The following is a 24,898-nucleotide window of genomic DNA, read 5'->3' on the forward strand; positions in this document are numbered from 1 at the left end:
CTTTGGACCCCTGCACCCATGTGGGAGACTCAGAAGAACCTCCTGGTTCCTAGCTTTGGTCTAACCCAGTCCTGGCCATTGCAGCTATTTGGGGAGAGAACCAGCAGATTGAAGACGGATCCATCTCTCTCCCTTTCTCTCTCCCTCTCCCTCTCTCTATTCTCTCCTTTCCTCTCCTCTCCTTCTTTCTCTCTCTCTAACTATGCCTTTCAAATAAATAAAGTAAATATTAAAAAAAAAAAAAATACTTCAATTGCTTACCATGAAAATATTCATCTGGAGCAGGTATTTTTCCACAATCAATGTTGACATTAATTATCCATCAAATAAATTAATTTAGTTACCTAAAAATTCATTCTCCAAATAAAGCTTCCTAGAAATAGTAGTAATAGCAGTCGTAGGAACAAAGATACAAAATAATAACCCATAAAACAGAAATAGGAAGCAGGTATTTAACTTAATGGTAAAGATACCCATGTCCCACATCAGAGTGTCTGGGTCTGATGGCCAGTTCTGGCTCCTGACTCCACCTTCCTGCCAGCGCAGACCCTGGGAGACAGTGGTGATAGCTCAACTATTAGAGTTTCTATCCCATGTACTAGCCATGGATTGTGTTCCAGCACCTGGACATCAGCCCTGGCCCAGTCCCAGCCACTGCAGGCATTTGAGGGGTAAACCAGTGAAATGGAGCTCTCTCTCTCCCTTTTGGTCCATATGTCTCCGTCTCTCTTTCACTCTCTCTCTCTAATTCACTACCTCTCTGCCTTTCAAATACATTTTTTAAAAAACGGAATAATAATCATGGTAAACATTCAAAAATAAAATGCATCTATAGTCTTTAAATGCTATATCTTATTTATACCAAGGAAGCATTTATTAAGCATTTCCTATACCAAATAATTGATAATATTTGCTCTGGAAAATTTCCAAGACAAGATTATCTGCATCACACTATATAGGAAAGAGTTACCTGTTGTGTATACTTCTGTATTTCATCCAGAACGAATTCTACTTCTTTTGAAGTTGTTAATGAAGCAAGATTTCCACTAAGATTATAGCAATAAAGTTTTGCATTGTCATAGCTTTCTCTACTGGAATTGATTCTAAGACAAGCATCCCCAACGTGATTCCATCCTTCTCCACAAAGATGAGCTGGTAAAAATATAAATAATTTATATAAATATACATTTATCATTTTTTCAGATTGCAAAAATGCATGTGTGCTTTTTCATTTCAGAATTCTAAACAGAACTTCCATAATTGTTTAAATTACTTTTTAAAATAAAACATTTTAAGTATCTCAGTAATGTCACAAAGAAAATTTTTCTAATTCTTTGGTAGAGAATGAAAACAAAATATTAATGTTCTCTTCAATTTGTAAACAAAAGCTATAGCCCTATGACATCTGTGAAAATGTATCGATTACCAGGTTTTCTGTGTAAAATCTAGTGTATTTTCATATGGTATTTCAGTAAGCAAAATTACTACTGCATGTGTCCCAAGGTCCAGTTTACATAAGATCACTTTAATAGAAAAGCAATCTGTGTATAACAAAAAGTAATTTCAAAGTTATTCCTATAGGTGAGCTGATCCACCTTCCAATCTAATTTTTCTAACCCAGGTATACTGTTTTAATGTAAGGTAGGTTCTTTGATTCTTTAATTATTAGTATAGATAGAAGCATCTCATTTGACTTATGTTTAATAAGAAATATTATTTTTACATTTAATGTTTACTTTTACAAAAATTATTCAGGTCTTTCTAAAGTTTGAACACACTATTCAGTAATGGATTATTCATAGTGTCCAACTTGAACGGTTTTCTAGAGTGGCTAATAAAGGCATTTTAAAGCTATGCTGTAGTGTGCACTAATTAACAATGCAGTGTTTTATTAACATGCTGACTCATAAAGTAACCTGCATCTTAGTTCCTCCCTCACATTAAATATATAGTGCTACCTCCTGACCTATATTGAGAGCCTTAGATCTTTCGAACCGTAGTGATATTGTTCTAAAGCAGCAGTTTTGGTCTTTAATTCTTAAACATTATTGACAGCCTTATAAATCTTCACTGTATGCATGTTATATCTTACTGATTTTGGCCATATTAAAATTAAAACATCAGTTTTAATATCAATAGATATATCAGTAGATATATTAATCTACTTATTCTTTTTTTTTTTTTTTGACAGGCAGGGTGGACAGTGAGAGAGAGACAGAGAAAGGTCTTCCTTTTCCATTGGTTCACCCCCCAGTTGCCACTGCGGCCGGCACACTGCGGCTGGCGCACCACGCTGATCTGAAGCCAGGAGCCAGGTGCTTCTCCTGGTCTCCCATGGGGTGCAGGGCCCAAGCACTTGGGCCATCCTCCACTGCACTCCCGGGCCACAGCAGAAAGCTGGCCTGAAAGAGGGGCAACCGGGACAGAATCCGGTGCCCCGACCGGGACTAGAACCTGGGGTGCCAGCGCTGCAGGCAGAGGATTAGCCTATTTTGCCGGGACACCGGGCTCTACTTAATCTTTTTTTCTTAAACTTTTATTTAGTAAATATATATTTCCAAAGTACAGTTTATGGATTACAATGGCTTTTCCCCCCCATAATTTCCCTCCCACCTGCAACCCTCCCCTCTCCTGCTCCCTCTCCCATTCCATTCACATCAAGATTCATTTTCAATTCTCTTTATATACAGAAGATCGATTTAGTATATATAAAGATTTCAACAGTTTGCACCCACACAGAACATAAAGTGTAAAATATTGTTTGAGTACTAGTTATAGCATTAATTCACATTGGACAACACATTAAGCACAGAGATCCCACATAAGGAGTAAGTACACAGTGACTCCTGTTGTTGACTTAACAATTTGACACTCTTGTTTATGGCATCAGAAATCTCCCTAGGCTCTAGTCATGAGCTGCCAAGGCTATGGAAGCCTCTTGAGTTCGCTGACTTCGATCTTATTTAGACAAGGTCATAGTCAAAGTGGAAGTTCTCTCCTCCCTTCAGAGAAAGGTACCTCCTTCTTTGATGGCCCATTCTTTCTACTGGGATCTCACTCGCAGAGACCTTTCATTTAGGTTTGTTTTTTTGTTTGTTTGTTTGTTTTTTTGCCACAGAGTCTTGGCTTTCCATGCCTAAAATACTCTCATGGGCTCTTCAGCCAGATCCGAGTGCCTTAAGGGCTGATTCTCAGGCCAGAGTGCTGTTTAGGACATCCGCCATTCTACGAGTCTGCTGTGTATCCCACTTCCCATGTTGGATTGTTCTCTCCCTTTTTTATTCTATCGGTTAGTATTCGCAGACACTAGTCTTAGTCTTGTTTGTGTGATCCCTTTGACTCTTAGACCTATCAGTGTGATCAATTGTGAACTAAAATTGATCACTTGGACTAGTGAGATGGCTTTGGTACATGCAATCTTGATGGGATTGTATTGGAATCCCCTGGCACGTTTCTAACTCCACCATTTGGGGCAAGTCCGATTGAGCATGTCCCAAATTGTACATCTCCTCCCTCTCTTATTCCCACTCATATTTAACAGGGATCACTTTTCAGTTAAATTTCAACTCCTAAGAATAAAAGTGTGTTGATTACAGAGTTCAACCAATAGTATTAACTAGAACAAAAAAAAATACTAAAAGGGATAAAGTATTAAATTGTACATCAACATACTTATTCTTTAAAGTAACAATTTAAAATTCCATTACAAAAGCACTTTTCCAGCTGCTAGGATGTCTTGCACCTTTATGCTATATTAACAGGCCTGAGGGAGACATATTCCCACATTCCCTGCTCAAGAGAAAGCAGCTGACAGTTCCTAATAGGTGATTGCCATCAAAACATTAAGATGGATTAGTGAATGAACAGCAGGTGATAGAAACATTGGGGATAAAGCATATAGTGTGCATTATAATTACAGAATCTAGGCTTGAATGCTGGCTGTCCTCATTATAATGTTTTTCATTTTTCTGTATCTTTGAAATTGTTCATAATATAATGTCAGGGGTAAATACTACAACTTAGCATAAATAGCATATTTTATTTTCAAAAACTTAGAGCCTCGGGGCCTGCGCTGTGGCATAGCAGGTAAAGGCACCACCTGCAGTGCCGGCATCCCATATGGGCACCGGTTCGAGTCCCGGCTACTCCACTTCCGATCCAGCTCTCTGCTGTGGACTGGGAAAGCAGTAGAAGATGGCCCAAGTCCTTGGGCCCTGCACCTCTGTGGAGACCTGGAAGCTCCTGGCTTCAGATCAGCTCAGTTCTGGCCATTGCAGTCATCTGGGGAGAGAACTAGCGGATGGAAGACCTCTCTCTCTCTCTCTCTCTCTCTCTCTCTATCTCTCTCTCTCTCTCTCTCTCTGGCTCTATCTCTCTGTAACTTTCTTTCAAATAAATAAAATAAATCTTAAAAAAAAACTTAGAGTCTCTAAATAAAAATTAAGTAGTAAGGCAGTGTTTTACATTTTTGCATATCTCTTTAATGCCTAGTTTAATATGACAATTGTATTCTCATATGTGCTTCTACATTCAATCTATTGGTATAACACATATCAGAGGTAGCCTCTGGAAAACTCCATGGTAAACTCATAACATAATGAGAGTTTAAAAAGCAAACAATATCTTAGTATTATTAGTTTTTACCTCATTGATACCCTGTAAGAGTCTTGTGATTCCTGTTCTTTGATAGCTATTCTTCTAAGGATTAAATGGATACCATGAATAACGTACAGTGTTTTAATATAGTAATCTTTCAGTAAACTGTAATTATCATTTAATAAAACTGTTTAGGATACATTTTGATGCCACATATGTAGCCATCTTCCTAGGTCCTCTGGAATCCAAGGCATCAAATCATTCTTCTTTACAGTATAAAATTTTGCTAAACTAGGAAGTTTTTTTTTTCACTTTACTAGATGAAGGACTTAAATTATTTCACCCTGTCTCATTTTTTTTCAATGACACCCAAAACAACTGATTGACAAATTACACAAATAAGAATAAATGCAGCCGGCTCCGCGGCTCACTAGGCTAATCCTCCGCCTTGCGGCGCCGGCACACCGGGTTCTAGTCCCGGTCGGTGCACTGGATTCTGTCTCGGTTGCCCCTCTTCCAGGCCAGCTCTCTGCTGTGGCCAGGGAGTGCAGTGGAGGATGGCCCAGGTGCTTGGGCCCTGCACCCCATGGGAGACCAGGAAAAAGCACCTGGCTCCTGGCTCCTGCCATCGGATCAGCGCGGTGCACCGGCCGCAGCGCGCCGGCCGCGGCGGCCATTGGAGGGTGAACCAACGGCAAAGGAAGACCTTTCTCTCTGTCTCTCTCTCTCACTCTCCACTCTGCCTGTCAAAAAAAAAAAAAAGAGAGAGAGAATAAATTCATAGGCCTTTGAGTGGTAAATTAAATTTTACCACTAAACCAAATATTTTGATATTTTAGACTTTTGAGGTATTGAACATCAACTCAAGTTAAAAGGAAAGTAGTTAGCAGTTTTTAATGTATTTAATGAGATGAATTCAATTGCCAAGTTTGTAAGAGATCAACATTAAAAAAAAAAAAAAAAAAGAAGGCAATTCACCAGCTTTCACAGAAAGTCAAACTGCTCTATAGATCAGACCCACTGTTCTGAGAATTCACTTCCTTGAGACAAGCTGAATGAAAATCAAACTACAGGGGCCGGCGCCATGGCTCACTTGCTTAATCCTCCACCTGCAGCACCAGCATCCCATATGGGCGCCCAGTTCTAGTCCCAGTTGCTCCTCTTCTAGTCCAGTTCTCTGCTGTGGCCCAGGAGGGCAGTGGAGGATGGCCCAAGTGCTTGGGCTCTGCACCTGCATGGGAGACCGGGAAGAAGCACCTGGCTCCTGGCCATTTTGGGGAGTGAACCAATGGAAGAAAGACCTTTCTCTCTCTCTGTCTACAACACTACCTGTTAAATAAATAAATTTTTTAAAAATTTTAAAAAGAAGAAAATCAAACTACATATACCACTTGTCTGCTTAGTAAATACAAATGCAGGAAAGTGAATTGGTGAATAATTTAATATTTTATAGTGTCTCCAGATAATAGCCTAGTCAAGTGGAGTTCTTAAGTCAAAACAAAGTTTCCTGGGGAATGAGTAGATAGATACTATCAAAGATAACTTCACTATCATTTACCCAAACTGAATTCCTTTCTTATGAAGCATTCTTACTTTAAACATATACATTGCCTCAGGCAAATTTTATTTTGGGTCAGGAAGTATTTTGTCTTTTTAAGTAGGCTCTTTTATTAATCATCACTACCTACTTGATGATTTTGTAGTTTAACTCTTAGAGATGAGTTTTACTGTCGTGATGTCATCTCATTGTTACTTCTCGACTTTGCATATTGAATTAATATTCTCTAATTTTCTCGGGCTGAACACCCACGCACATATCACTTTTATCAGTATATAAACAAAATTCAAAATCTGAATAAAAATTCCCAAACCTTCAAGGTATTTTTAAAGGCAGACTACTTTGTATTTTATTACATGAATTTGTAACAAAGATTCACTCTCACTTTTTTACTTTTTAATTTACATTTTTATCAGTACAAAGAGAACAATGTAGCTCAGTGATACAATTCTAAGATTTTTTTTTCATACAGAATCCTTTATTAAAAATATGAATATTGGGGCTGGCGCTGTGGCGCAGTAGGTCAACCCTCCACATGCAGTGCTGGCATCCCAGATGGGTGCCAGTTCTAGTCCCGGCTGCTCCTCTTCCAATCCAGCTCTCCGCCGTGGCCCGGAAAAGCAGCAGAAGATGGTCCAAGCCTGTCTCTACCTCTCACCCTCTCACAGTCACTAATTCTACTTCTTAAATAAATAATAAAATCTTAAAAAAATTTAAAATATGAATATTAATGCTAGGAAAAAAAAGAATGTCCTCATGGATTTGAAAACTGGGATTATGTTCCTTTTCCAAATTGTCACTAGTAACCTGTGGAACTTCTCTTGCTTAAGTCAGTTCCTTTCTTTCTTCTTCTTCTTCTTCTTTTTTTTTTTTTTTAACAGGCAGAATTACACAGAAAGGTCTTCCTTCCGTTGGTTCACCCCTAAAATGGCCACTACAGCTGGTGCGCTGCGCTGATCCGAAGCCAGGAGCCAGGTGCTTCTTCCTGGTCTCCCATGGGGTGCAGGGCCCAAGCACTTGGGCCATGCTCCACTGCCTTCCCGGGCCACAGCAGAGAGCTGGACTGGAAGAGGAGCAACCGTGACAGAATCCAGCGCCCCAACCAGGACTAGAACCCGGTGTGCCAGCTCTGCAGGCGGAGGATCAACCAAGTGAGCCACCGCGCTGGCCAAGTCAATTTCTTTCTCTACTTTAGTGGATGCAGGTCACAGTCCAGACTTGATCCTCAGGCCCTTGACTGTGGCTACCTCCTTGGTCATTCTAAAAGAATCCCAGACATCATGGCCCCACAGAGGATGGAACATTTCCGCAGTAATTTTGGATGCAAACTTGTTTTCTGTGTCTACCGGGTGGACATGGACATGGCCTTTAGCATCTTCTGCCCCTTGAGTGTCTTGCAGGCCATCATAATCATCCCTAGGGATTCCAGGTGGTCTGAGCTTAAAGTAGAAGTTCTCAAACACATGAGCATTTCCACTGTCTTCTGCTGGATCCTGTACTTGCTGATAACTATCATTTTGTTTGTGAACCTGACTACAAATGGAAAATCCCGAATATCACAAAGTGAAGAGACATTGGATTCTGTTCTCCAGTGCTTAAGAAAGTTACTCAGTCTCTGCAGCATTGATCTCTCTCTCTAACGTCCTGTTTGGGGCTCATGCTGTGGTCCAGTGGTTCCATGTTTTTCATCCAGTACAGACACAAACAGCAGGTCAACACATCCATAGGACACACATCTCCCCCACATCCTCCACTAAGTCCAGAGCTGCCCACAGCATCCTTGCCCTGGTGAGCATGTGAGTGTTTTGATGTTTTCTCCTTCATCAGTGAAGCGTGTCTGTCTGTTTTTCATACTCCCAGATCCTTGCTCTTCACTGACAGTGGCATAGTTGCTGCATGTTTACCAACTCCCTCTCTCGTGCTCTTGAGGGGTGAACACAGCGCATCTGCAGTCTCCTGTGCAAAATCTTACAAATAAAAGATTACTGGGTGATCAATTGGAGCTTATACTGGGAATGTCACGGTTTTTTGTTAGAAAATTCATTAAATAATCTTGTTCAAAAGTTAAGGGGAAAAAAACATGATCATGTTGACCGATGAAGAGATTTGGCAGTTGCCCGCGCGCGGGCACGGACGCCGGGCTTCTCACGTCTGGGGCGACTTCTCAGAGCCCACGGAGGAAAGAACGGAGGCCTGAGGGAGGCAGGGGAAGCAGCAAAGCTGCCCCAAGGCATGTCGGTGCCACCTCAGCTCTGCGCTCTGGGCCTCAGGGTCTGTGAGAAACTCCAATTCTAAGACTATAATGATACTTTTCTTCCCTTCCGCCAGCCCTCACCCCTTCTTCCCTCCCTCCTTCCTATCCTCCTTCCTTCCTTCTTTTTTTTATTCCTTTGAAAGACTCACTTTTTATTAAATTATTTGTTTTTATTGACAACATTTACTGTACATATTTTGGGGTACAATGTAATATTTTGATACATGCACACATTTTAATGATCAAATTAAGATATTTAGCATCCATTACTTCATATATTAAAGATTTCCTTGTAGTGTGAACATTCAAAAGTGAAAGACTCACTTTTAAACTAAATTTTCTGATGGAGCTTTCTAATAATTTCTGGAATTATATAGGTTAAGAAATTTTTCTATGGAAAAAAAATAAAATTTATTTGGATAGGGAGAGCCCCCAAAAATAAAATAGTCAGTCACAAGTTACAACTCTGACATGTAGAAGCCATACAGTCTTGAGCAGTTTACTGAGAATTTTAAATATAAAAAACAAAATGAAATTATTTTTTAAATGAGCGTTACTGGAGTTATGCAATTTAAAGTCTTATAAAAGTAGGAAATATTTTTATAAATATTACCATATAATTTCAAAAGCAGTCAGCAGAAAATATCCACTGAACTGTTAAAATAAGGGGCATTTAAAATACATCAAATATAACACAATGTTAATATTTTCTAAAACTGGATATTAAGAGTCATTATTATTTTCAACCTTTTTAAGATATAACTTTCAATCAATGATCAAAGCAATAGTATAGAAAACACAAGAAATCAAGTACATCTGAAAAGAATTATAAGCAAATGCAACATAACTATTATGTAGAAATAATGCTATTATTACTTCTAAATTATGGTTTGATACTTGCTCTTGTTTTAATTTTAGAAAATTTAACATTCTTACTAAAGGTACTTTACTACAATGATATTCATGTGTAAACTATAAAACTAATTGGCCAATTAGTTTAAAATCATTACCTGGTAGAGCCTGGCATTCCTGTTGCCGTTGATCCCATTGGCAGTTTAAGTTCAGTGAGCAGCTTTTACAGCTGGTAAGTTTGTTACAAATCTGCTCATTTCTCACATGACATTTGGTGTAGTTTTTGACAGACTAGAAAATTAAAAGATAAACTGTATTATTTTTCACCACTTTATAAGCAATAATTCAACTTCCGAATATTTTTAAAATCCCTAGTTTTTTGTTGTTGTTGTTTTTTTTTTTTTTTTTTTTTGACAGGCAGAGTGTACAGTGAGAGAGAGAGACAGAGAAAGGTCTGCCTTTGCCGTTGGTTCACCCTCCAATGGCCGCCGCGGCTGGCGCGCAGCAGCCGGCACACCACGCTGATCCGATGGCAGGAGCCAGGTACTTCTCCTGGTCTCCCGTGGGGTGCAGGGCCCAAGCACTTGGGCCATCCTCCACTGCACTCCCTGACCACAGCAGAGAGCTGGCCTGGAAGAGGGGCAACCAGGAAAGAATCCGGTGCCCCGACCGGGACTAGAACCCGGTGTGCCAGCGCCGCAAGGCGGAGGATTAGCCTAGTGAGCTGCGGCACCAGCCTAAAATCCCTAGTTTTAAAACAGATTCTAATTCCAAATACAATTCTACTGAATCAAAATATACCTTATTTCATCAGTTTGTTAAATTAAATCAAATTTGGTCTAAAGCCTCTACACATAGTGAACTACAATAGACTTACAATGGAATCAAGCCACAACTGAAGTATTTGAAAGATAGCGGATTCTTAGCCGTTATAGCAGCCAAACTGCCAGTTGATCACACCATGCATAAATAAGGCAAATCATAAACTGTAGCCAATCAAGCTATTTGTCACTTATGTTTCCTCTGTATAAACAGAAAATATTTATAAAATTCTGTGCCTGACCACAAATTTTCTGTTAACTTCTACTGGTGCAGGGTGCTGCCTGATTCATGAATCATTCTTTGCTCAAGTAAACACTGCTAAACTTAAATTGTCTACAGTTTTTTTAACAAGCTTATTTTTCTCAGAATTAGAATGAGTGTTTACTGAAAAACATGTACAAATTACACAATCTGAAACAGAAATCACCAAACAAAAACCTTTCTAGTAAATCTGAAAACAGTCTTGGGATTCAATAAAGTCAATGTGCAAAGGCATTTTTCCTTAGTGACAAAATGAAAATATTCTAGTCACAGTGTCACTACATTGAAAATTTATGGGAATAAAGGAGAAATGAGTATCTAGTAAAAGCTAAAGAGATGCTTTATAAAAAATCTAGTACACTATTAAATGATAAATTACTGTCATGCAGTTCAAACTAACTTTACTTCCACAGACACTAAATAATTTTGGCTAATTCTCTTATATACTTTTGTCACATTTCCTTCACTAAGGTTACAAAGACCTTGAAAATGCTACATCTTTTCTATCTTACTACATAATGTATAATCATATTGCAACTAATTCTGGCACTGGCTGAAAGACTAAAGGTTAAAGGTCAAGAGAGAAAAAAGCCCTGAAGGAATTTTGGTAGTAGTGGTAGTTCCTTACATATACCCAGGTTCACATCATGATATTATTAATATCTATGACAAAATTTACCTCGTGAAAATAAAATACTAAAGCTTTTGACCTAGCTCTTCATGTGACTATCGATGGAAAAAAAATTTTAAAAAGTAACGCTGTACTCTGAGCCCCATTCCAATTTTTTGTTATGTGTATAAATTCTTCTCATGTAAAGGAGCTATTCCATTCTAAAAGCCTAAAAGTTACAATTAATTTATAATTACCTCACATATAAAAACTACTAAGGCAATTTTTATACTCTTAAATACTTGAAATGTCACCCACCAAATATTCATTTATAAAGTACTATACTATTCTTCATGAAATACTTCAGCATTAATTTCTCTAAATCAAATTATACTTACTAATAATTAACAGATATAAAGCACCCAGAAATGCTTACCATTATTCCTCAAAAAAGAAGAAAATACAGTTTCATATGCAATATACATTGTGACTATTATTCAACCACCACATATTCTTTGGAAATATATAAACTTCCTAATTGTTATTTTCTGTGATTTATATCTTTCTATTTACATACAGAATATAAATCTTGGCATTATTCCATATACTCACTAAAGTATAGTTCCAAATATCTGTCAGTTAACTGAAAAGAAATTTACTAGGGCTATTGGATAAATAAAGCAACATATAAAGCTGACAAGAGAATGGTTAAACATTGAAATATTAGAATAGTTTAATGTCAGCCTTCAGGATATCAATGGTAACATTAGAGTCCTTCCAAATAATTCTACTGCTTTTCATTCAATACAATAGAGCCATTTATTGGTATTGAGCAAGTCTAATAGATGAAATGACACTTCAGTCATACAAAGGGCCAAGTTAATCAATGATGGAAGGCAGATGACTGATTCTGAAACACGGCTGGCATGTTGGGCTAATGCATCAGATGTATATTAGTAAACAGACTATCAAGAGTATCTATTAATCTATTCATTTTAATTCTTATATATTGAAGTGTAAATTTTAAATAAAAATCCTTGAGAAGCAGGTTATTTGACCTATTAGAACATAAAATATGCAACTTAAAGTAAATACAACTAAAAATGAAATAAGATATCAATACACATAATTTAAACTAAAATCACAAAGAATTTTCTACATTCATTAGCATTTGGTTTAGCTTAATCACCAGACATTCTGATAAACTGTTTAAAAGACACAGTACATCAAATTCTAAATTACAAGTGAGTACCATCTGCTCACTTATACTATTGTACTCAAAGCTTTCCTTGTTAACATATCATCAAAAACAAAACACAAAGCAAAAAGGATACTCTTTGTAATGAATACTTGATACAATTTACATAATGCAATTTATAAGATGTGTATTTTCATCTATATACGTGAATTTTCATATGTGTAAGTGTCTGCTATGGACAGAATGTGCCCACCACAACATTTCTATGTTGAAATCTAATCCCTAAAGACAATTCCTAAACACAACAAAAGCTAAAATAAAATCTCTTCCTAAATTTTAACTAAAATAATGTTCCCCATTTTTGTCCTGTATGGTTCATCTTATGTATTCAAATAACCAGGACACAAGGGTACCCAGCCATTTGGTGAAATAATATTTCTAAGTATGTGAGAATATTTCTCTTTGAGATCAGCAAATAAACAGAGTAAAGTAGAATGCTCTGGCCAGTGTGGGTGACTATCATCCTATCCCTTGAGGGCCTAAATAAAACAAAAGGTCCAAGGAAGGAAAAAAATATTCTTTTTTCCTGACTGCTGAGCTGAGGGGCATTGGGTTTTTGCCCTCGCCACCAGTGCTCCTGACTCAGGTCTCCAGACTCAGACTGGAATCTACTGGTTTTCCTGGGTCATCAAAGTGCAGACATGGAATTTCACAGTTCCATAACTGTGTAAGCCAATTCCTTTAATAAATCTCAGGATGGATAGATGGATACACAAACAATAGATAGATAGATAGATAGATAGATCTATTGATTCTGTTTCTCTGGAGAACCCTGACTCATACAGATTTGGGGATCAGAAATGGTTCTAGAAAAACAGAATTTCTGGGGCTAACCTGATTAGATTCAATTATGTTAATGACTAGCAGAAAGAAAGCATTGACAGTTCACAATGAGAAGGAAGTGCCTGTAAAAATCTTCTGCAAGGCATTCCAAGAGGAACACCTACTGAGACTTACCTGAGGAGTAGAAGATGAGTAATCGATTTTATCTATCAAGTTAATTTGACTTGAGTGATGTGTACAAAGGTCCTATTTGTCTTAACCATCTATAACAACCTTGAATAATCCTTTGCTTTGTTTTTTGTTTTGAAAGGCATGTGGTGGGAGGACAGAGAGAGAGAGAGAATCTTCCATCCACTCATTCACTCCTCAAATGCCTGCAACAGACAGGGCTGGGTGGGCCAGGTTGAAGCTAGCAGCCAAGAGCTCCAGCCGGATCTATCACGTGTATGGTGGGGACCCAAGTACTGTAGCCACCATCTTCAGTCTCACAGAAAGCCCCTTAGAAGAAAGCTGGTTTGTAAACAGAGGCAAGACTGGAGCCTAGGCATTGCACCACAACACTTGTCCTCTCTGTTTTTTTCTATACATTCCTCATCCTTTCCCAGAAATGCCTTCATTAAAATTAATCAGTTGCCACCTTTTCAGCAACTTCTTTTCAGACCCTTGCTGTCTCTAAAGCAATTTTTAGCCGATCGTATTACCTAAAGTACACCTTTTTCAGCCAAGACAATGTGTTTACAGTGTAAGACATAAATTCTGACAATACTTTGATCACTTTGGAACACCTTCCACTATTCATTGAAATTCATTGGACTTGTGTCTCCAGGGGTTAGGTCACTCAAATTCTGCCCTAAATAAATCTTTTTGCAGATCCTGTTTATTTCCATCAAGAACAGCATTAGCTATTTCTAAGCTGTTAACCTAGAAAACCTAAGGAATATGTGGGGAAATGGATAATAAGAATGGGGGATAATGGTGGAAATAACATAAAGTTGGGTAAAGCCAAATTTATTTAAATTGTCTCACAAAGCAGAAATTCTGCCAGTAGTGTTTTAGCTTGGAGGGTTCGAAAGGACTCCAGGTTGGCGCCGTGGCTCACTTGACTAAGCATCCACCTGCAGCTTCGGCACCCCGGGTTCTAGTCCCGGTTGGGCGCTGGATTCTGTACCAGTTGCTCCTCTTCCAGTCCAGCTCTCTGTTGTGGCCCAGGAAAGCAGTGGGGGATGGCCCAAGTGCTTGGGCCCTGCACCCGCATGGGAGACCAGGAGGAAGCACCTGGCTCCTGGCTTCGGATTGGCGCAGCACACCGGCCACAGGGCGCCGGCCGTAGTGGCCATTTGGGGGGTGAACCAACAGAAAAAGGAAGACCTTTCTCTCTGTCTCTCTCTCTCTCTGTCTAGCTCTGCCTGTCCAACAACAACAACAACAACAAAAAAAAAAAAAAAAAAAAAAAAAAAAAAAAAAAAAGGACTCCACGAGTTTGGCTGGCTGAAATGTAGATCAAAAGGTGGCCTACACTGAGTAAATGAAAATGCCAGACCCACACCAGTTGAATAAAAAGTATGGTTTTAAAGGTTAGTAATGTTAGGGATATTGGACCATTAGAGTGGGTTTGTCATTTAACAACTCCTTATCCACAATGAGAGTGTCCAAAAGACATACTTTTTACTACTACTATGAGAAATAAATTGGGGGGGGGGGGCTAAAAATTCTTGAAAAGTCCTATGATTGCTCTCTGCAGGCCAAGACTTATGGTGGGAAATAGAGTCACTGAATTGGAAAACTTAAATGCAATGAGAAGAACTGGAACCCAAGGAGGCAAGGGCCAAGTGACAGCACATAATGCCATAGGAAAGGTGGATGTGGTTGCAACGATGGACAGGAGAGGCAAAGCAGTATTCAGAATAGCCTGACTTGCTTAGACCTATGACACTGGGTAGCACATCACAGTGTTGGTAAAAGTGAAACACAAAGAAGCCTACTAAATGCTTAATTGATCTGTATAAGGAGAAAACTTCTAGGTCAAGTGAAGAAAAGCCTGACTTGAATCATAAAAAGAGTCATAGTCAAAGTGGAGGTTCTCTCCTCCCTTCAGAGAAAGGTACCTCCTTCTTTGATGACCTGTTCTTTCCACTGGGATCTCACTCACAGAGATCTTTTTGCCAGAGTGTCTTGGCTTTCCATGCCTGAAATACTCTCATGGGCTTTTCAGCCAGATCCGAGTGCCTTCAGGGCTGATTCTGAGGCCAGAGTGCTATTTAGGACATCCGCCATTCTATGAGTCTGCTGAGCATCTCACTTCCCATGCTGGACCACTCTCCCCTTTATCCATTCTATCGGTTGGTGTCAGCAGATACTAGACTTGCCCATGTGCTCTCCTTGACTCTCAGTCCTTTCATTATGATCAATTGTGAACTGAAATTGATCACCTGGAATAGCGAGATGGCATTGGCACATGCCACCTTGATGGGATTGAATTGGAATCCCCTGGTATGTTTCCAACTCTACCAATTGGGGCAAGTCAGCCCGAGCATGCCCCAAATTACACATCTCTTCTGGAAACTCATAACTGGTGCATAGGGAGATTACTGATGCCATAAACAGGAGTGTCAATTTGTGAAGTCAACGGCAGGAGTCACTGTGCACTTACTCCTCATGTAGGATCTCTGTCCTTAACGTGCTGTACACTGAGGCTTAATGCTATAACGAGTACTCAAACAGTATATTTCACTTTGTGTTTCTATGGGGGTGCAAACGATTGAAATCTTTACTTAATGTACACTAAACTGATCTTCTGTAAAAAAAAAAAAAAATTATCAATTCCCAACTTGACTCTCACTGGGATTAAACATGACAATAGGTCTGATCTGATTTCATCATCATTTAAAAAAAATCATCTATTATTTTTCACTTTATGTTTCTGTGTGGGAGCAAACTGTTGAAATACTTACTTAAGGTATGCTAGGCTGATCTTCTGTATATTAAGATAATCGAAAATGAATCTTGACGTGAATGGAGGGGGAGAGGGAGTGGGAAGTGGGGGGGTTGTGGGTGGGAGGGACGGTATGGGGGGGGGAAGCCATTGTAACACATGAGTCATACTTTGGAAATTTATATTCATTAAATAAAAGTTAAAAAAAAAGTATGTATGAATTTCAACAAATTTTTGTATTCAAAAAAAAAAATAAAAAAAAATAAAAAGAGTCATAGCGTCTCAAGTAATTCCAAAGATTGAGCCATTTTTCAGACACAAAACTTCTAAATGAAGGGGAGACTAGGTCCTCTTGAGGAAGGAGATCAGTATACTACAAAATAATTTACACTTTTCCTCTATCATAACCCATCCTCAAAGGAATCTATGGTCCTTTTCAGGTTAACTATACATGGGGAAAAATAAAATTTATCAATACTGAATACTGGCTCTGAAGTGACACTAATTCCAGGAGACTCAAAACTTCACTGTGGTCCACCAGTCAAGCTTACGGCAGTCAAGTATGGAGCTTTAGCTTTCACAATAGGCCATCTGGGCCCCAAACACATCCTGTGGTCAATTCCCCAGTACAGAATGAATAGGCAGAACTTAAGTACTTATCAGCTGAAGAACCCTCACACCAGTTCCTTAACCTGTAGAAAGAGGGCTATTGTGAGGGAAAAGCCAAGTGGAAGCCACCAGAACTGCCTCTATCTAGGAAAACAGTAAACCAAAATCAATATCGCATTCCAGGAGGGAATGCAAAGATCAATCTCGGATCAAAGACTTGAAGGATGCAAAAGTATTGATTTCCAACACATCCCCATTCAACTCACCTGTTTGGCCTGTAGAGCAAGCAGATGGGTCTTAGAGAATAATACTGTATTACCACAAGCTTCACCAGGTGGTGATTCCAACTGGAGCTCCTCTGCCAGACTGGTTTCATTGTTTGAAAAAAATAATATACCCCTGATAGCTGGTAAAGCAGCTATTGATCTAGCAAATGCTTGACATCTGTCAGTACAGACCACCAAAAGCAGTCTCCTTTCAGCTGGAAATGCCAGCAATACATCTTCACTGTTCTACTTTCAGGATTTATCAACTCTCTTGCCCTACGTCATACTTTAGTTCATAAGGATCTTGATTCCCTCCCCTTCTGGAAGATATCACAGTGTGCCATCACACTGATGATAATAATACCCATTGGACCTAGTGGGCAAACGGTAGTAACAACTCTAGATTTAATGGCAAGACATTTGGGTGTCAATGGGTAAAAAAAAAAAAATCTGACTGAAATTCAAGGGCCCTAATTGTGGTGAAATTTCTAACGATCTACTGATGAGGATGCCAAAATGTCCTTTCTAAGATAAGGATAAGATGTTGCCGCTGCTCCCTCCCACATAAACAAAAAAGAGGCACAACACTTACGTTCCATTGCCTTGTTACTTTTTTTTTACAAAGTATTTTTCATTGCTACTTTGCCCATCTACTGAGTGACGCTGGAGCCCAGAATAAAAGAAGCCCCCATAAAAAGTCCAGAATGTTGTGTACTCTGCTCTGCCACTTGAGGCATGTGAACCAGCGGATTCAATGGTGCCTCCAGTATTAGTGGCAGATAGGGATGAAGTCTGGAACCCTTTACAGGCCTGTACAGGCAAACTACAGTGCAGGATCTTGGGATTTTCTAGCAAAGCCCCATCATCCCCTGTAAATAGCTATTCTTTTTGAGAAACAGCATGTATCCTGCTAGTGGGCCTTAGTAGATACTGAATTATGAGTGCCACGCGGCACCAAATTACTATGATTTACGACCTCCCCATCATGCACTGGATGAAGTTATCTGACCCAGCAAGTCCTAGAGCTGGGCATGTGCAGCAGCACTCCATCATCAACTGGAAATGCTATCTATGCAATTAGGTTCCAGCAGGTCCTGCAGGTACAAGTAAGTTACATGAAAAAGTAGCCAAATGTCTACAGTTCTCACTCCTGCCATACAGCATTTCACCCTCCCAGTTTCATGGAGAATTCTTTATGATCACTTTACAAAGGAAAAGATGACTCTATGGACATAGGCTTGGCCTATTAGTTCAGACACCATTTGGGAAGCTCATGTCCCTTATTAGAGTGACTGAGTTCAAGTCCTGGTTCTGCTCCTGATTCTGGCTTCCTGCTAATACAATACACACCTTGGGAAGCAGCAGGTAATAGCTCAAATACTTGGGTCACCACCACACGTGTGGAGATACAGACTAAATTCCTGGCTCCTAGCTTCAGCCTGGCCCAGGCCCAGCCACCAAAGTTAATTTGGGGAATGAACTAGTGGATGGGAGATTCTCATTCATTCTCTCTCTCTCTCTCTCTCCCCTTCTCTTTCTCTCCGCCCCTCCCCCCTGTCTCTCCCCACCTCTCTTTCAAATAAATTAAATAAGTACATAAAAGTTTTTTAAACAGAAAAAAAGCCTGATTTATAGTCTGTTCTGTACCATATGCAGGCCTCACCACAAATGGGTAGCTAATAACACTATTAGGCTATCCTTAGGACAGTGGTGAGAGAAATCCTCCAGTGGGCAGAAGTTTGATTAGTATACCTGGTTGTTCACTTTTCTTGGAAGGAGAAATGATCACATGTGCAATTAGATACAAATTCATGGGCAGAGTCCAAAGGTTTGGCTGGACAGGCAGGGACTTGTATGAACCATGACTGGAAAATTGGTGATTAGGAAATAGGGGGAAGAACTATGTGGAGAAACCTCTCTGAATTGGCAAAAAAAAAAAAAAAAAAAAAAAAAAAAGTGAAGATATTTGTGTCCTATGCTCACCAAAAGAAGGCATCAGCGATAGAGGAATTTTAATAATCAAGTATGCCCAATTCTGTAGATACCTGTCAACTTCTCTCCCCAATCTACCATGGGCTCATGGTCAAAGCAGCCATGGTGCCAGGAATGGAGTTATACATAGGCTCAGCAAGACTGACTTGCACTCACTAAAGTTAACCTGACTATGGCCAATGCTGAGTAACCATTCTGCTAGCAGAAGAAATCAGCACCAAACTCCCAATACAGCACAATTCTCCTGGATTATCTGACACCTACCTGATAGCAGGTTGATTACACTGGACAGCTTCCATCATGGAAGAGTAGCATTTTGTTCTTATGGCAGACACACTTACTCTAGCTCCAGATTCTCTTTCCCTAGATGCAGCACTTCTACTATCAGCAGACCTACAAAATGCCTTATCCACCATCTGACCAAAAAACACACTTCAACCAAATGAAGGCTGGCAGTAGATCATGCCCACAGTTTACTGTTCCTATCATGTTCCCCACAATCCTAAAGCAGGCAGGTTGACAAAACAGTGGAATGATCTTGTGAAGATTCAGTTACAGTATCAGTTCTGGCAAAGTTTTCTAGAAGGTTATCTATGGTTCGAATCCATATCCAATAGAGATGATCCTCAACTTACAATAAAGTTATATCCCCCAAAAAAAGTCTTGAGTTCAAAACATCATTAAGTCAAAAATGTGCTTAATGTACCAAAAATGCTGAACATCATAGTTTAGCATCAGAGTACACTTCAGAGTATTAGTTGTTCACCCTCATAATCATGTGTTGGACTGGGACCTGTGATTCACTGCTACTCCCTAGCAACTCAAAAGAGTATCCTATCTCAGCACTAGGCCAGGGAAAGATCAAAATCAAATACGTAAAGTACATTTTCTACTGAATGCATATTACTTTGGAATTGTTTTAAAGTGAAAAAATTGCAAGTCAAACCATCCTAAGTCTGGGACCAACTGTATATGATATCATTCTATCATAGCCAGGATTGATGGATTTAGAAATCAAGGAGCAGAAATAGGAGTGGCATCAGTTGCTAAAAACTCTAGTGATCCACTAGAAAACTTTGTCTTCCTGTTACTGTGACATGCTCTGCTGGCCTAGATTCTTAGCTCTAGAAGGAAGACTGCTTCTCTACCAGAAAACACAACAATGATTCTCCTGAACTGGATATTAAGACTTCCACTTCGGCTGGTGGCATAGTGGGTAAAGTCGCCACCTGCAGTGCTGGCATCCCATATGGGCACCAGTTCGAGTCCCAGATGCTCCACTTCCAATCCAGCTCTCTGCTATGGCCTGGGAAAGCAGTAGAAGATGGCCCAAGTCCTTGGGCGCCTGCACCCCTGTGGGAGACCCGGAAGAGTCCTGGATCCTGGCTTCAGATCGGCGCAGCTTCATTGCGGCCATTTGGGGAATGAACCAGCAGATAGAAGATCTCTCTCTCTCTCCCTCCCTTCCTCCTCTCTCCCTCCCTCCCTCTCCTTCTCTTTTTGTGTAACTCTGACTTCCAAATAAATAAATAAATACATCTTTTAAAAATAAAAAAAAAAAGACTGCCACTTGGCCATTTGAGCTACTCATGCCTGTAAATCAACAAGCAAAGAAGGGAGTTATTGTGATATCTGGAGTGACTAATCCCGACTCTCAAGGGAAAAGCGGACTGCTACTGTGTAACAGACATAAAAAACAGACATGTTTGAAATACAGGAGATCACTTTGGGCATCTCCTGCTATTATCATGCCCAGTGATTAACATAAACAGAAACTACAACAGCCCAATCCAGCCAGGACTACTACTGCCCCCAGATCTTTCAGAATAAAGGTACAAACCACCCCAGTAGATAAAGAACCACAAGCAACTAAAGTGCTCACTGAAGGCAGAGGGAACACAGTAAAGACCAGCTACGGGGCTAGCATTGTGTTGCAGCAGGTAAGCCGTGGCCTGCAACACCAGCAACCCATATGAGTACAAGTTGAACTACCAGCTGCTCCACTTCTGATCCACATGCCTGCTAAGGTGACTGGAAAGGCAGAGGAAATTGGCCCAAGTATTTTAGCCCCTGACACTCAAGTGGGAGACCTGGACGGAAGTCAGGCTCTTAGTTTTGGCCTGGCCCAGCCTTGGCTATTGCATGAGCATCTGTGGAGTAAACCAGCAGATGGAAGACCCCTCTCTCTCTGTGTCTGTGTCTCCCTCTCTCTCGGGAACTATGCCTTTCAAATAAATAAATCATAAAAAGACTGGTTTGAATCATATGGCCAGTTACATGTGTGGGTCATACATCTTTGTTTACTACCCTTTTTCTTTCTTATAACTTTATCATGTATCATAAGATGAACGGATTTTATATCAGGTTTAAAGTATTATTATCTTCACATCATAGTACTTAAGTTATAAGATATTAAGGACAGGAGTAAGCAACCCATCTCAAGGACTTTTCCTTCTTTGGTGGAGAAGGGGTTAGTGTGTTCTCAGTGGCACACAGGATAGCTGTGTCACATTAGGTGGAATTATAATCCTGTTATTATTTTTACTTGGTGATTAAGTATGGTTTACAGAGATGGGTATAGGTGATAAGTTGGCAAGAGGTGGGCTTGTGATGACCAATTTTATGTGTTGATTCGATTAGGACATCACGTACCCAGATATGTAGCTAGGCATTATTTCTGGATGTGTTTTTAAGGATAAGATTAGCTATGAATCAATAGACTGACTAAAGCAGAATGCCCTCTCCAATATGGGTAGGCACATCTAACCCTTTAAGGGTTTAAAAGATTAAAAAGATAAGGAAAGGAAGAATTTTCTCTCTACCTAACTGCTGACCTGAAACACTGACCTCTTCCATCAATGTTGCTGGCTCTCAGGCCTCCACACTCGGACTAGGATTTAGAACACCAGCTTTCCTGGATGTTTAATTCACAGATGGAAGATCACAAGACTTCTCAGCCACCGTAATCATGTGAGGCAATTCCTGTGATAAGTCTCTTTACACACACATGCATATATACACATATGCACACATTCATGCACACATATTTCCTGTTGATTCTGTTTCACTAATACGTCCCTATTCTCCTGCCTTATATTATTTAATTTCTATTTCTACTAGATGAATATTGATGCAAGTCTAAAATATAGTTTAGATTTTCAAAGTATACTCATGTCATAGGAATAAAATAAATAAGACAAAATGTAAGTACACTTTATTATTAAAACAACTAATTAAATTATTATTAAAACAACTAATTCTATTGATATAGAAACTATATGCCTGCAGAATATGTACGAAAGCAAAATTGTTAATATAATGAATTAACAAAAAATTTTCTTACATTTTAGGTTTTGAATATCATTTTAGAATAGAATCATAAAATTTAAGTATTTTGAAAAAATTATTTGTAACTAGAGATAATTTTAGGTGATAAAAACTTTTTACTTAGTTTCAAATTGCCTTGTCATAACCTCTGCCTACTATTCTAAAAAACAAGTAGATACTTTTGTTAATTACTAGATATTTGGAAGAAAAAAATTTATACAATACTTAGTTAAAAGTCTGTGTGTTTACTATATAGTTTCATTTAAGATATATTTCAATAACAGAATCTTTAATCCTATAAATTACTATTTTTAAAAACTTGCTTCAATTCGTTCTTCTAAAGAACATAGGATGTTTTGATGCTATCCATTTAGAAGCTTGAATTTCCTGCTCTTAATTCATTTTCATCTATCTTAAATATTAACTGTATGATTTTTAACAGTCTTCCTTCAACTGAAGTAGAGCTGCAGCACTACTGACATTTTGAGTCAGATAATTACTTGCTCTGGAAAGGCTGTTCTAGCATTGTAGGATGTAAAGCAGCATCCCCGGCTTATACCTCCTAGAGGCCAGTGGCCACCTCGAAGTTACGAGAATTAAACATGTTTCCATACATTCCAAAGGATCCTTGCTAGACAAAATTGCCTCCAGTCTAAAGGCAAACAAAAAGGAAATTACCAGCATCAACACGTCAGGTTAAATTTAAACACAAAGTATGTAAACAAAACACTAGGATTAACGCATGTCTGACAGGAATCCCATGGAAATAATTTTAATACCTATCTATAGAATCCTATTTACACTGGTATGCAAAACCACATTTAGGTTATAGTCTTTTTTTTAAAATCACTTTTGAAAAGCTTTTCCCAGGCTCAATGAAAAGAAATTGCTAGATCCAAAATAGAATTAGGTGCCAAGAAGTAAATGATTCTCCACATATTTTCTAAAAGTATTAATGTATATAATGCTTTTTGTGCAATACTATTAAATAGTAAGATAATATTTGTAAAGCAGCAGTGTTAACTTTATCAACATTCACCAATAAATACTGACCATACTGCAGTTGCTGTTTGTTGAAATGCACTTTTTGTCATCACACCACTGGCACCCATTTGTATTGGCTGTACAGCTGGCACAATCTGCATATCTGTAACATCTGTCATCAGAAGCAGCTGTAACGCACATGGGAAACAGAACACATCAAGACAAAAAAGAAAAGGGCACACTTCTTAATCAACACATATGTAGCATCTATTTAGGGGCCACTAAGACAGTTTTTAACTAAAGGAATGACCTTTAATATCAAAATAAGTTCTCCAGCCTGAACTCAACCTTGTAGTTTAATTCTATCTACAAGACTTAGATGCCTTCTACCCTCATCTTACATATTCCGTTCACTAGGATCCTATAGCATTTTAAATTTGCATATTTTGCAAGGGAAAAAAACTTACAGGTACATCATCTAACAAAGTGCATTATTACATAAACAAAAGAAATCATAACAAATACTATCGCTTATCACTTGTATAATAGACACATATGAGCTAATATAAACCAACAAAATTTGCAAATACATTTGCGAATTCTATCACCAAAAATGAGTAAAAGTGCTTACCCATTTAAAGAAAACTGAAAATTTTTGATACAAACAATAACACTAATAATTTTTCTTAAGTCTAATTTACTTATTCACTATTTTATAAACCAATTATCATATGTTTTCCCTGATCTGTGGTAACTAACAGAGTATAAAAATGTAACATATATATGAGCAAAAATGACATTTTGAGATTTGATTTTTGTTTACAGCCCTTGTCTCCACTGTTGAGGAACAATGTGTTTTTTCCTCTTGCTATTTGCTGAATTCTTTACTTAGTGGAGGGTTAAGCTCATGATTGTAAAAATAAACTGAAAGTGTGTCATTGTAAAAATTAAGAGAAATGAAAGGAAGGCAGAGGGAGTGTAGGAACATGGGTGGGAGGGATATTAAGGAGGGAAGTATCACTATGCTCCTAAATCTGTATATATGAAATACAGGAAATGTGCTCACCTTATATAAATAAAAAATATAAATTAGAACAATGGTGATCAAATTCTAAAAAAAGTTTGAATTTTATGGTATAGCTTGGCAATAATTCAGGAAGAAAAATACCAAATGCAGAATAAATTACTTCATTTTTTTTGAAGCATATAGAATTTCTTAGGAATAATATATTTGAAAGTATTTTTAACTTATACTACAAAATAATCCATATATTTATATATATATCCATGCTGCATATAAAATGGTGTTATGCAACGCATAGAAATTTCAAAAACAAAACATCTAATAGAGATTAAATTATTAATCATTAAATTCAAACATTAGAATTCTTAATAGGAGAGTTATGAACTGTTCATTTCTAAAAGCTACCAAGGTAATTCTAACAAGCAGAATGCATTAATACTTCCAGCCAAATAAACAAACTTTTGCCAAAAAAAGGAAAAAAGAAAAACGAATTACCTATTTTAGGAGGGCATTTTGCTCTAAGAATATTATTAGCATTTCCAGATTCCCAAGATTCACAATGATTTTTATTCCAAACACATTTTATTCCTGGACCAGCATTTTTACAAAGTTCTTCATCTCTGAAAGCCTTGCAATTTGGAGGCTTGTAAACAAGGATATCGCTAAGGAGTACACTAGAAAATCCCCCAAATACATACATGGACCTATTAAAAACAGAACACAATCGTGAAGAAACAATATTAAAAGTCTTTCTAATGAATTAACTTTAA

The 24,898-nt window shown here is 38.5% G+C and overlaps 1 protein-coding gene and 1 pseudogene across 7 annotated transcripts in view; one reads left to right on the plus strand and one right to left on the minus strand.

Annotated features, from left to right (window-relative positions):
• ATRNL1 (attractin like 1) overlaps positions 1-24,898 on the minus strand; it is an 818,312-nt gene that overhangs the window by 601,301 nt on the left and 192,113 nt on the right. For 6 of the 7 annotated variants that reach the window (XR_011382205.2, XM_089314254.1, XM_070057169.2 and 3 more), the window contains 4 exons: positions 24,624-24,832; positions 23,174-23,292; positions 9,419-9,551; positions 971-1,152 (listed from right to left, as the gene is read on the minus strand). Coding sequence is in view for 6 of the 7 variants with exons in the window: in XM_089314254.1 (XP_089170380.1) it covers positions 971-1,152; positions 9,419-9,551; positions 23,174-23,292; positions 24,624-24,832 (643 nt within the window). In the remaining variant the exon portion in view is untranslated. Of the gene's footprint in view, positions 1-970; positions 1,153-6,656; positions 8,122-9,418; positions 9,552-23,173; positions 23,293-24,623; positions 24,833-24,898 lie in introns of those variants that run through there. The other variant, XM_070057175.2, reaches the window with a different exon arrangement.
• Positions 7,246-8,132, plus strand: ORYCUNV1R-PS1548 (vomeronasal 1 receptor oryCunV1R-ps1548 pseudogene; annotated as a pseudogene).

This window comes from Oryctolagus cuniculus, chromosome 15 (assembly GCF_051225735.1).
Source record: "Oryctolagus cuniculus isolate XC-2025 breed Fujian yellow rabbit chromosome 15, ASM5122573v1, whole genome shotgun sequence".
NCBI classification, from domain to species: Eukaryota; Metazoa; Chordata; class Mammalia; order Lagomorpha; family Leporidae; genus Oryctolagus; species Oryctolagus cuniculus.